Consider the following 13016-nt stretch of genomic DNA (forward strand, 5'->3'; position numbering starts at 1 on the left):
GAACCATAAATCAAAAGTGAAGTGGTTGTACATCAACAAACAGAGGCATGCTTTCTTTCAAACCAATACTTTGTATGTTGGCAAATTTAAGATTGTGGGATAAATTGTGCAGAAAATTTCTTGACATGGACAAGACCTGGTGGCATGGGTCATCTTGTGAGGAGGCACACTTTCAACTAAAACAGCTATGCACATTTTACATTTACTTCTGTATTACTTCATCCAGTCTGTTAATACTCGGATTGTGCAAATATGTACAACATGTGATTACCTCCACGATGACTTCTGTACTAAATGAACCTGAAGGTAAAGTTTCTCTCACCGGCTGTCTGTCGGGGCTCTTGGACGTTACATCATTGACACCCTTCTTCTTTTCCAGTGTTTTTGAGAAAATGATCACCATGGTAGCAAGCAGCTTTGCTCCGGGGTGTACAGGTGCAGAAAAAAGCCACGGGCGGCCATCTTTATACAAGGGCAGAATGCAGACAGTGCATTTGGGTGAAGCGGACCAGCAGTTTGTGACCTCCCATCTGAAGAGAGCAGTGCTGACGAAGCCGGTCGAGGTAGGACGGTACAGCTGATACCTGTACCAAAACAGGAGATTTAAAAGAAGAAAAACATTAATACCAAGCAAAAAAATTATGGGCTTTTTATGTAATTCACTTAAATCTGCTCTTTTTTTACCATCCTGGAAAGAGGTATGCTTATACACAGTTGTATCGCCTTCAGCGGTATTAGGCAAATAGAGGCTTGTGAGAGAAATTTAGCCTCTCAGGCTGTTTGTACAAGGTAAGCACTTGGAATGAACTAATAAAATATGATCGGCACAATATTCCATCTAAATAACACCTCCAACAAATCCTGTCGAATTTTGGCATGCAAGCAAAACACTGTATGGTAGAAAGTCTACTCTGCAGAATCTTCTGAAGAAGCCATTTCCACAGTCACACATGGTGCTGGCAGCATCATGCTGATGGGGGTACTTTTCTTAGACATGGACAACTGAACTCAAGCTAAACACGGCAAACCTAGGAGAAAATCTATTGGGAGCCATCCATCCATTTTCTTTCCACTTTACAGTCATGCCCATTGGAGTTTGTTTCAGCGGTGAGGATTTTTAATCAAGGCAAAATAGGAAAACAAGCTACTTTTCATTTAAGTTGCAAAAAGCTGAACTGAGTTCCGACGGGCCCAGAAGCAGGTTGTTTTACATGTAAACAGTAGAAAATAACAAATAAAATATGAATACATGCAATATATACAAATCTATATTTGCAGAAACAGCATCCATTAATCCACAATATAAAATAGGCTAAAAAAGGGAAAATGTTTATTCACTAAACCTGGATGAAAGACTTAAAAAGGACGAGACAAACATATTTCCATTTAGCATTCAACACCCTAACACTTCCAAAATGTTTAACCACCCAAGTACCAGAAGAACTTCACGCCTATAGAACTACTGTCCTGGTAAATAAAACAGCCGGCCGAGTGCTTCCTCATCCTTGTAAATAATGGAACGCTTTGGTTCTGGACATGTGGAAATCCTAACCCGCTGAAACAGAAGGCAGAGATTAACTAATGCCAGAAAAGAAGAAGAAGAAAAAAAAACAGGACTCGCGTCAAACGACTACAGATGTGGTGAGGAGACCCGAGCAAAGGAGGAACATATATGAAGTTGCGGTCGCCTGCACCCGCATTTGGCAAAGCTAAACTGCACCAAACAAGACTCTTAAAAAGCCCGTGGAGGGCAGATGGAGCATATGTGGCTATAATTTGCTCAAATGGAAGAATGCTCATTCATTCATGCTTTTCTCAGGAGAAATAGCTGCAGTGGCTTGGGGGCCTAACTCCTTCATCAACCAGCCACTAAACCTACTGACAGTATCTAAATAGAAAATACCATCATAGCTCAGGTCAAATGTTGGGTAACGACAGCTTTCTAATGTGGAACAACATATGAAGCTAATGGCTCTTCCAGGCCTGCAATGTTACCCTGCCTCTAACATGTGGTTTAGCGTTAAGTAAGGGTAGTTGCACTAAACATTCTCGGGTGTGAGGGTGTGCACACAGGGCTGAATTAGCTTTGAGGGACAGCAAGGCTTGCTGAGAACTTCTTAAAAGAAAACATATGAGGGAGTTGTTTACACAGGGACTGGATAAAACATTTTTGGGCCGCCGTAGTCTTGTCATATTACATCACAATGCCATCTTTGTCCAATCCTTTTTTTTTTTTTCCCCCCACAAGTCGCATGACTACATAAAGAATATAAATGTTTCATGTAAGTTTGCCCCTCGGACCAACTGCTAGCATATGACTCCCATTATCTCCATTTACCCCAGAGAGTCAGTGGAGCACAACCGGCCTCTGCAGACGAGAGGCACTGGTTCTGGTGGAGAGAGCTGGAGGAGGAGGAAATGTTTTTCTGGCTCAGTTTTTTTTTTTTTTTTTCGCAGACTGCTTTACTGATTAGGGCCGACACCGAAGTTTTGGGTGGAGCAGCATAGCAGGGTTTGTGTGTATATGAGCGGTAATCAGAATGAGGACCAAGGCGCGTTGTGGTCATGCATGAAGGCTGCAACAGTGTGAGGTCAGGGTGATTTGAGGATGTGTTCATAAGGGCTGAAACAGCAGCTTGTGTTTGTGTGCCTGTACATGCTGCCTGTTTATGCTAACCTGCACTTGCGTAGGGGACTGGCAAGTGGGGTCATGGGAGAGGGCAAGAGCGAGTGTGAATTCAACCCTGGAGCCAAACTTACTTAATGAACCAACTTGTCATGATGAGGAAACCAGAGCTTAGCTGAAGAGCACTTGTATTGGACTTTCACTGATCGGATAAAATTTTCACTGTTTTTGTTCCTCTATTTGATAGCATTTTGGTCTTGTTGCAAACCTGGAATTTGATGAATCACAAAGCCTCCGTTAAGCGTACATCCCTTCACTGGAAAACTAGGCGAGGCATAATCAATGTTTTTATTACTGTTTAAAATACCACAAAAGGCTGTAAGGACTTTGAATCATGCATGCTGCTGCACCTTCTCAAAAAATTGCTGTGGGATTGTTAGGAAGCATACCACACATTCCCAATTCCACAACCAGCTACACAAATCAATAATGAGGGAAAAGTCAATTAGTCACGATTTAAATTCAGTATTTGCAGGCTGGACAGGATTATGTTACATCTACTTGCCTATAGCTTCAGAGAGCGGCGCTAAGCTCACAAACAGTCAGTGACTCAGGAGGGCACAAGAAAAGGGCACCTAAGCTGACATGGCTCTTTGCCCAGACAGTGATTTGCTCAGACAGATGAATAGACGCCCATTTGGGCCCCCAATAAAGTTATGTGACGGGACGTTTGCTGTCCATCACCCAGTTGGCTCTGGCCACCGCATACTTGAGCGGAGCACGTCTGGTGTCAAGACTGTGATCAGTGGCTTTCTGTCGAAATAAAATTAAAGAACTCTTTTTCCACCAAACTAGATTATGATGAGCAAGCAAGGCCCCGCGTGGGCGTCAGAGTTTATGCTACTCAATTTTTTTTGTTAAGACTCTTGATGTAGGTGCTGACTTTAGCCGCATTTTTGTGATTGTCTGAAATGAGGCAGTTAATTCCAGGAAAATACAGAGCCACCCCTCTTCAAGATAATGTGCTTTAGGTTGTAAAAGTGGTCCTAAAGGGCTTGGGTGGGTTTGAGACATACCACAGACTCCTTTAGCCATCACCCTAGTACCCACTTGCGAAAGAAAGCAGGCCAAAAATCAGCCCACTTTAACACTGGTACATCTTCACAAGTGGAAAAACAAAGCCTTGATCCGTCAGCTAAACATTTTTCTATCGTCACTGTTAAAAGTTCATCGGCCAGACATTTAGCTAGTTCTTTTGTTTGTGACTTTTTGCAGCTTTACTTCAGTTCTATTTGTGCTTCCAGAAACAAGAACATCTAATAAAACTGGTTCTTTTCTTTCTTCTCTGAAGGTGTCTCAGAGCCTAGTACACTACTCCACACTGGAGGCATCAGTTTAAAAACCTAACATTGGATGTCCATGGAGATCACTTTTTACAGCTATTTAAAGTTGGTTTGCCCTTGTTTTTATTTAGTCCAGTAAGAAATATTGAATCAGACTTTTATAGCCCTTTGGTCCCGTCCAAGTTTGGATTGAGTAAAAAAAAAAAAAAAAAAGAAAAGAAAAATCAGGTTTTGTTAGCGCAAGTAATCAACCACATTTAGACATCAAAAGTTGCATTTACTTGGATCTAAACCAAGTAAATGCAACAATAAAGCAATACATATGGATGGTTTTATAAGACTGTTCAAAGTATACGTTCAAACATTTTTTTTTCCATTTGTGTGAACATAAAGATAAAACTAAAGAGCTTCACTTTTGCAGATTTTATTACTACTACGACTGTTATATTACACCTCACTCATTGTGTGAACATATAGATAAAACTAAAGAGTTTCACTTTTGCAGATTTTATTACTACTACCTCACTCAGTTCAACTGACTCTTTCATTTTTAATTTTTGGATCTGAAACATAAGTAGCTCCAGATCTGCACAGCAAAAGCAAACTTAACTTCAAGTCACCTCTCAGATCTGCCATTTCTTAGCAGTCATTCTTTAAGTGCAGTTCACACCGGAATTCATCATACTACACGACACAAAGTGACACGGAGATACACTGACATCAGTTGCAGATGTAAGCATACTTTCAATGTATGAGCTGTACTTCCCCTGTGGTAAGACTGTGCTGCTGCTAAACTGGGTGTGGAGCTCGATGATTTTATTACCAAAGACGCAAAAAGAGAAATCCCCAAATGAGCCTGACATGCAGTGCATAATATGTCGCTCCTGCTTTAACAAAAGGACTCAATGAACTCAGAGAGAGCAGGTCCCAAATTCTGATCATTACATTGGATTTATTACAAATGGCAGTAATGCGGGGGATTTACCTCACTACCACAGAGGAAAATAATAATGTGGTTAGATTTATAGGTTAAAGAAAGAATAAATATTTAACATGTAGCTCTACGCAAAAGTAATTTCTTTGCACTTTACTAGATTAATAATTGTCCAAGCTATTTTTAAGTTGTTCTTTTTCTGTCTTTTCTACGATGTCCTGATGTCCTGTCTAGTTCTTGTAATTGGCCTGACAGGAAATGGCTCAAAGAACCAAAGAGAAAATATCAGAAACTTTCTATAGCAGATTAATAGCATCTGAAACACACATCAGGGCACAAGACCAAAGAGATGCATGAACATTAAGCTGTTTATCTGAAATCATTTAAAACTATTATTACTTTAGCTATTTTGTCCTTCATATTTCTCATACTTTCCAGAAAGTGGCACAAGTTGTGTTGTTGTTACAGGAAGTTGGTAACAATGTCTAAAGATCTCAATTAAAATTGGTTCTTCACCATGAAAGACTCATCTCTAGGGTTTTGAAAGCCTTCAGCCTGCTTGTTTTTGTGTATTATCACAAAAAATATAACTAAAAATCCTCTTGAGCTGTTCAGACCTTGAGGAGAAAATGAGAAAAAAAGAAGCATATATCTGACAAAAAACACTGAGGGACCATCAGAAAGTATAAGAAAATCCTAAGAAACGATTTAAAAGCTTACAAGTGTGGCCCTTTGTGAGACGAGTGATTTAAGATGCTTTTTGGGGTTTTTTTCTCCAAAGATCTTGTGTAAAAGTTTATTTGCAACTGTTTTATTGCTTTATGGAGAAATTTCTAACAATTTGCTAGCTATTTGTGGGTGCTGTGGACGTTTTGGAAATTTGTCATAATACTTTCTGTGACCTGGAATTTATTGTGATGAGAATATTACTGACAGTACAAAATATGATTAAAAAAAAACTAATCAACCCTGAGGAACTTAAAATACTGAAAATAAAGCCTATTTATTACCAAACAGCCTGTCTGACTAACACCAGTTACAAGATGTTCAGTCACATATTTAAACATTATTACAGACTTTATTTATGCTCTCATGATACCAATAGTTTAAAAACAGCAACAGTAGCAACCTCAAAGATATATTGTTTTTTGGAATTTGAGTATTTGGACTAAAGGATTTACTCTTGCGAGTGGATATAAAGACCAGCAGGGCTTCCATTATAACTTTACCTTACCGTCCTGTTTAATGATGTTAATCTATTATCATATTACTGTAAATGATGCCCACAGACTATAAAAAGATACTGATATTTTTATTTGGTGTTTAACACCCCAACAGGTCGCTCAAATATTTAGTATTCAGCATGACTCACAAGTGATGTCCAAAAATATATTGACTATTAGCTTATTTAGACCATGGGCAAATCACTTTTTTTGTTTCTACTGCAACCCACTGGCCCCGCGACCCGACCCCGGATAAGCGGAAGTAAATGGATGGATGGATGGATGGATGGATGGATGGATGGATGGATGGATGGATGCAATACACTCACAGTCAAACTAATGCATAAAACTCACAATGAGCATATATTGCATAAACAAAACAAATGTGCATATTTTCACAAATTTAATAACATAGTTCTTAATGATGTGCCAATCCGTCTTCATGCCTAATTTACATTATACACACTCTTGACTTGCTAAGAGCGTGGTTGCACTTTATAAAATAGTTGCTAAGTTAAACACTGTTTCTAGGAACTGAATGGGTAGCCATAGCAGCCATTCACAAACGGAGGTCAACATTGACAACTGCTGATTTGGAGAAGGCAGACGTCACCAATCTTGTTAAAACTGATGTCTGGACAGCTCGTCAGTTTCTTATCAGTACGTGTGTTTGTTATAGGAAATTGCCTCGATGAGAATGGCTCGTTTATTAAGCTATGTGCAAACTGAAAACTAAAAACTGTTTGTTTTTTTTCCCCCTACTTGGACAACTCTGAAATGTATTCCGGTTTGACCCTGGTGTCTCGGAGCAGAAATTAGTTAAATGAAATCTTTAGAAGCTTGACAGGCATCGGATCAGGTGTTTTAGTTTAAGTAAAGAAAGGTATGAGGCCTCTTGCCCCCGGGAGTAACCCCTAAATGCCATGGCTACTCATACATCAGGTAGCCCACTAATTACACTGCTCCTTCCTAATCAATCCTTGCCATTCTCTGGTGTTTTCTTCCATTATCCATGAGTGCCTGGCTCTGCTCTGTTCTTCGCACACAAGCCAAGGCCCTAATCCATCAGGGATACATTACATGGGAGCCTCCAGTGCTCCTGGCAATGCCTTGCAATTGTTCAGCTCAGAAAAAAAACAAAAAAAAACGGGGACCACTCCTGTGTTGTAAAAGTAAGTTATATTGCACATACTGTCACAACCGATCAGCCAATAAAGTATCCTTTTGGTGTTACATAACACCTTGTTCCCACCGTAGAGCTGCGGGTGAGTTTTAGGGATTGTGTACGGACGGGAGTATGTCAGAATGAAAACTATGCAGCATTCCATCGGCCCATTCATTCATTCGTGACGGGGCTGGGTTTGCCACATGGACCCCTGACTGCTCAGCACACTGTGAAACAGGGGTGTTAAACAGTCAGGATTTAAGAGCAAGCTGGAGGTGTGTGAGTCTTTGGGTATAATTATATTTTTTTTCTTTCACGAGCCCACCATTGTTTATGCAGCTATAAATAGGAAAAATGTCAAACAATTTGAGGGTGTTCTACGTTGTGCGAAGCAAAGCAGGAAGGACCATTGCCGCGATGTTGAAAATAGTATGAATTAGAATGTATTGTCGACTGCAAGCTTGGAATTTACCAAAAACATTTTTAGTAATTTTCCTTCCTCTTGCGCCTCTCTCATAAGTACAGCGTAAGTGGATGAATTCATATTGTGAAAAAAAAAAAATTCGGTTTAGTCACTGTCAGCAAAATGACTTTAGCAATTCAAAATAATTGACAAGGCATAATGCGCATAACAAGTTTAAAGTCCCTTTCTTGAGATAAAGAAGAAAGTGGCCAGCATTTTCCCACATGTATGAAGTCCCACACTCCCTATTCCCCACCTGTAGGCTACACAGTCAGCTAGCTTAAAGATGGCAGCCACACTCTTTCCTTGCTTGGCTGTTTGGAAACATCTAGTCATGGAAAACATGGACAGTCAAGGAACAGGGATTAAATAAGCTTCCACTCACTTTAATGAAGCTAATACTGTTAAAGCTAGAGGTAGCAAGCTGCATGTCTGTAAAGCAGTGGTGGGAAGTAACGTTACTTCCCACTACTGCTTTACAGACATACTTAAGTACAATTTTCGTGTATCTGTACTTTACTTAAGTAGATTTAATAATGGGTACTTTCTACTTTTACTCCACTACATTTTACAGTAAGTATCTGTACTTTCTACTTCACTACATTTCTACAAAAGTGTCGCGTTACTTGTTACATCCAAGTCACGTTGCGCTTTTTGTCCGTTAAAATGTGAAGTTCAGGGACTTAAGGTGGCGCCGTAAAATCCGAGCAATAAATGACTTACGTGTCTGTTGTCACCCATTGTCTCCACCTTTACTCGCACACGGAGCTCCAAGACATGCGCAGTGGTTTCCTCCGAGCGGGAGAAGATATCTGTCTAATCGTCAGTAATATAATAGCGCTGCATAAATCATAAGATATGGCGACATGTAAAATCAGCAGCGCTTCGCTTTCACAGACAGTGGGGACTTCGTCCAACTTTTACTTCGAAGGAAAGCTTAAAGAAAGGTAAGATCTGTGGACGTGATGCTAGCAAAGCTAGCTGTACTGACTGAGACACACATGTTGCATCTGCTATGAAAGAGAGTTGTCACTCATGCCCTGAATTATTGTGTGGAGGTGTTGACTGAGGTGTAGCAAATATGGGACAACACTGTTACCAAAGTCTGCATTGATATGACATTCAGGAACGATCCGATTCTTCTGGACGGATCTTTACTGATAAAATGTATTTCAGCTCTAAGTATTTAATATCTATGTGTTTTATGGGAGTGTGGATCTTTCAGAACAATTTGAGTAGCAATTTTGATAGGTAAAACTTATTTTTGTGTCACGTAGCGCAGGATGCTGGTCTTGACTTGGTCTTGGGTAGGTGGTCTTGACTACAACTCTGCTACGTGGCTCCTCGGTTGCATGTCCTCCCCCACCCATCTTCTTTCACCCTTTCTGTTGGATTACTTCAAAAATAAATGTCACTAGTGGCAAAAAGAGTGAAGTTCATGCTTTGTTAGAACAGAAGACAAGATGTTTCCATCCCTGAAATTATGATGCATAGAATCACATATCTAAGTCTAAACTATGTTACAGAGTAAACTCAATAAAAACATGCTTTATCTGTGGCATTGTTCATTAAAATGGCACATTTCTAATGTATTAAAATTAAATATGATCGGTTCACTTAATGATATTGTATTAGGGATTAGGTAATGCATTCAGCAAGTACTTTTACTTTTAATACTTAAGTATTTTTAAAAGCCAGTACTTTTTTACTTGTTAATGTGGTAGTTTTACTTTTACTTGAGTACATTTTTGACTGTGTATTTGTACTTTTACTTAAGTAAATTTTATGAGTACTTGCTCCACCACTGTTGTAAAGTAGATGACTGCATGTTAGCTCCCCACACAGATAGCCTAGCTAATTTAAAATATCAGCTTGATATTCATACGCAACAAAAAGATGTAGTATTCTGTACAACTAGCTTATGGATTTGAAAGTAGTCATCGATTTTACTGCTTTTTTTCTATGTCTGCTTTAGTCCATGTAGCTAAGCCAAAATAACAACAACTGCCATGTTATAGAGTATTAGGAATTACAAAAGGACCAGAATCAGACTAGAATGAGGTCTGAAAAAAACTTGAATTGGTTGGAAAGGTTTACAAGGATTTATGGGCTGAAGCCATATGAAGGTAACCAAAGGTTTTAAAAAGTGAAGTTTCAAAACTGTAAATTTTTCACAATATTAATTGAAGTCATTTCAATGAAATGCCAGAGAGAGTGATGATGTGACTAAAGCTAACTCCAGCTGTGTGGAGCAAAGAGAATCAGAATAAATGAACCAGCTAATATTAGTTTAAAATTGGGGTGTCACTTGAGACATCATTTAAACTTTGACAACTAACTTAAGTTGAACCCAACAGAACATTTGTTTTCAATTATCCTGTTAACACTGTGAAACTGCGGTACTGTGACTCAAAGTTAGAACATCAGGTCATTCTGACCCATGTGGAGCTGACGTGAAAAAGTTCACAGCAACAAAAAGTGGCCACAGAAAAATCTAGATTTTCTTAAGTGTGACCTACATTCAAATATATTTTTGAGAAAAAGTATCTCTTTGAATATTAGCTTTTTGTAATAACCTGTAAAATGTAAAGTGGATTCAAACATAAGCATTACAAGTCTCCATGAAAACTGGCCTTGCTTGTAAGAGCAGGATTATCAGGTGACAGTGGCTCTGTTATCAAGCCAAAGAGTGACAGTTTTAAAGGATGTCACACAAAGTGTCACAAGCTTTTTACAGGAAACATGAAAAGCTTTTAGTTACCTACTTGAGGTCTGGTTTCTAATGTTGAAGGTTGCACAGAAACGACTGGGAGCTTTCCAGCAAGTTGTGGGGTGGAGGGAATCCTCGGAACTTAACATCCACAAATGTATGAAAAGGCTGTTGTGGCAATAAAACTTGTAATACCGTGGAGATTATTTGCTCAGACTCATGCTTCTTCATCATCATGTGATCTCATCATGATTAACTAAAAACAAAAATACAGAGTATCGTAATAGATGAAAAAAAGGAAATGTGATCAAGAAAACCACATAATTATATTCAAAGAACTTGAAATAATTTATAATGTCAGATTAAAGTCCTTTTCACACTGAGCTAGAAAAATACACCAACACCGACAAAGATCTACTGTCTTCACTAGAACATCTAGAAATCTAGTACAATGTGAAATGTTGCAGATATTTCTTGGCCCCACCGTCAATCAACACGGATAGCAATTTGGCACAAAGGTAAAATTGAATTGCTCCTTTTGTTAAACATACTGGAACCATGTTACTTGTCAGACCAGTTAGCAGGATTTGCTGAGTACAGCTTGTACTAGCACCGCAAAGACAACACTAAAATTGTATTCTATCGTAAAATCTGTCGACCAATTCTGGTCCCAAACCAATTTCTGATTACAAAATGATTATTTAACCCATAGTCTAAGTAATGAGCAGTGATTCTTAGGCAAATATTTTAGAATAACCTTGAGGCATTGATTTAAGGTGTTTTCATCTATCAACTGCAGGAGATAGTTTTAAGAAAAGGTCTAAATGCTGTGTCTCTTCTCACTAGTCTTAATTGTTAGCGTAAGTATTTTAATTCTTATAGTTCCCAATTAGGTAGTCATCAGAATGAAAAAAAAAGGCTGTAAAAATACACTAAATAAAGCTGTAAGCTTTCAGTTCTCCTTTCTTAATCAGAGGCAAATAGGAAACTGTATGAGAAAAAGAGGGTATATGGGATTGGAGTTTTGAGAAAAAAAGCCTTTTCAAAATGGTTAAGACAGGAATGCAAAACACTGTTGTTCATAAACCAGAGAATACAATAACAAAAAGAAAGAAAATGCAAAACCACCAGCTCACCTGGACTATGGGGTTTTCCAGCAGAAACAGGTTAAACACACACAAAGCTTGCAATAGCATCAGACATTGGATATGCAAACGAACTAACAAAAACTAAGCCCCCGAGGGGACAGATCCTCATTTGAGAGTCAAAAAAACTGCTCTCTCTTTTTCTCTCTCTCTCTCTCTGAACTCAAGATGCTTCCTCACTGTCACTATCTATGAGAACAAGAGTGAGATGTGTTGATGGGAACATTTCTATTGCATCCCAGAAAGCTTTTCATCTCAGGAGTCTGGTTTTTAGGGGGTTGGGGTAGTTCTTGTGTTGCAAGTCTGCCTCTTTTCTCTTCCGAGCCATTCTTTTCTTTTCAGATGTAGGTCTTAGGCTCTGTGGGTGACAAGACGCCAGACTCTCAAATCTGTTATGTTAATGAGGAAGGAACACGTTCAATAAAGAATAGCAGAATTCATACAAGTAGAGTTCGGAGCGAATATGTGTGTCAGTACGTCGGGAGCAGGGCTGGACTTGGACTACAGGTCCCCCAGAAAAGTCAATCTAACACGGGCAGGCGCAGACAGTCATGGTAAATAATCGTGTCGCGTTAATCTTTGCAGGAATATCACAGAAGTAGAAACGGCGACGCGAAACGAAAGAGGGTTGAAAAGTGGCAGCGTGCGCGTCAGCATGTCGAGCGAGTTGGAGCCGCACACACAGACCCTGAATGGAGCAGAGGCCCGCTCAGCCACAGGCACACAGCTGCCCACTGGCAGAATGGAGCTCTAATAGGACCTTTTGCTTGCAACACAAAGGCCTTGCAAATGTTAGCATCTTAAGCACACACAGTGCAGCGCAGAGTGATCTCCTTGAAAAAAAAAAAAAGAGAGAAAGAAGAAAAAAGACACCAGCCTTAGATTGCTGCCATAAATTATGCTTCCAGCATGTCAAAAACAAGCCCGCTGACTAACAGTGCCAGAGCTGTTGTTGAGTACAAGTGCTGCACGCCAAAGCTGCACTTCATTAAAGTGACTGCCAGCAACTGAACAATGATTTGCCAGGGTATCTGGCCACTTTTGAGTACAGCTGCGAAGCCTCCACCACACTCAGTATAAAACAAAAAGGAAACCTCTGTTAAATGGTTGATTGCATTTTCTTTACTCGGTAATTGGATACTTCAAGGGCAGAGTAAAATTGAACTAATTTTAAACTTGAGACGCCATTTAAAACCTTTTGACAACTGGCTTGAGTTTGAACAATAATGCCTCGTTTTATTAAATCAATAAACTGAATTGACCTTTAAAAGCCAGCCAATTCAACCCCCTGTGCACGTGACCCAAAACCTGAGCGCAGAGCTAAAAGACAAAGAGCTGGACCGGGTCGAGGGGGGTAATCATCAGACAGGCCATGAAAACAGGTTTACAGATTCACATGACAGGATC

The 13016-nt window shown here is 39.5% G+C and overlaps 1 protein-coding gene across 2 annotated transcripts in view; it reads right to left on the reverse strand.

The window, feature by feature from the left end:
* The window catches only part of LOC103476752 (protein FAM53B-like), a 34381-nt gene that overhangs the window by 18658 nt on the left and 2707 nt on the right, over positions 1 to 13016 (reverse strand). The window contains exons 1-2 of one of the 2 annotated variants that reach the window (XM_081616274.1): positions 8478 to 8502; positions 323 to 584 (exon numbers count right to left, since the gene is read on the reverse strand). In XM_081616274.1, coding sequence (XP_081472400.1) covers positions 323 to 403 — 81 coding nt within the window. In that variant the 5' untranslated portion in view covers positions 404 to 584; positions 8478 to 8502. Of the gene's footprint in view, positions 1 to 322; positions 585 to 8477; positions 8503 to 13016 lie in introns of those variants that run through there. The other variant, XM_008429299.3, reaches the window with a different exon arrangement.

The sequence above is a fragment of the Poecilia reticulata genome, chromosome 15 (genome assembly GCF_904066995.2).
Source record: "Poecilia reticulata chromosome 15, P_reticulata-male-v2, whole genome shotgun sequence".
Classification (NCBI taxonomy): Eukaryota; Metazoa; Chordata; class Actinopteri; order Cyprinodontiformes; family Poeciliidae; genus Poecilia; species Poecilia reticulata.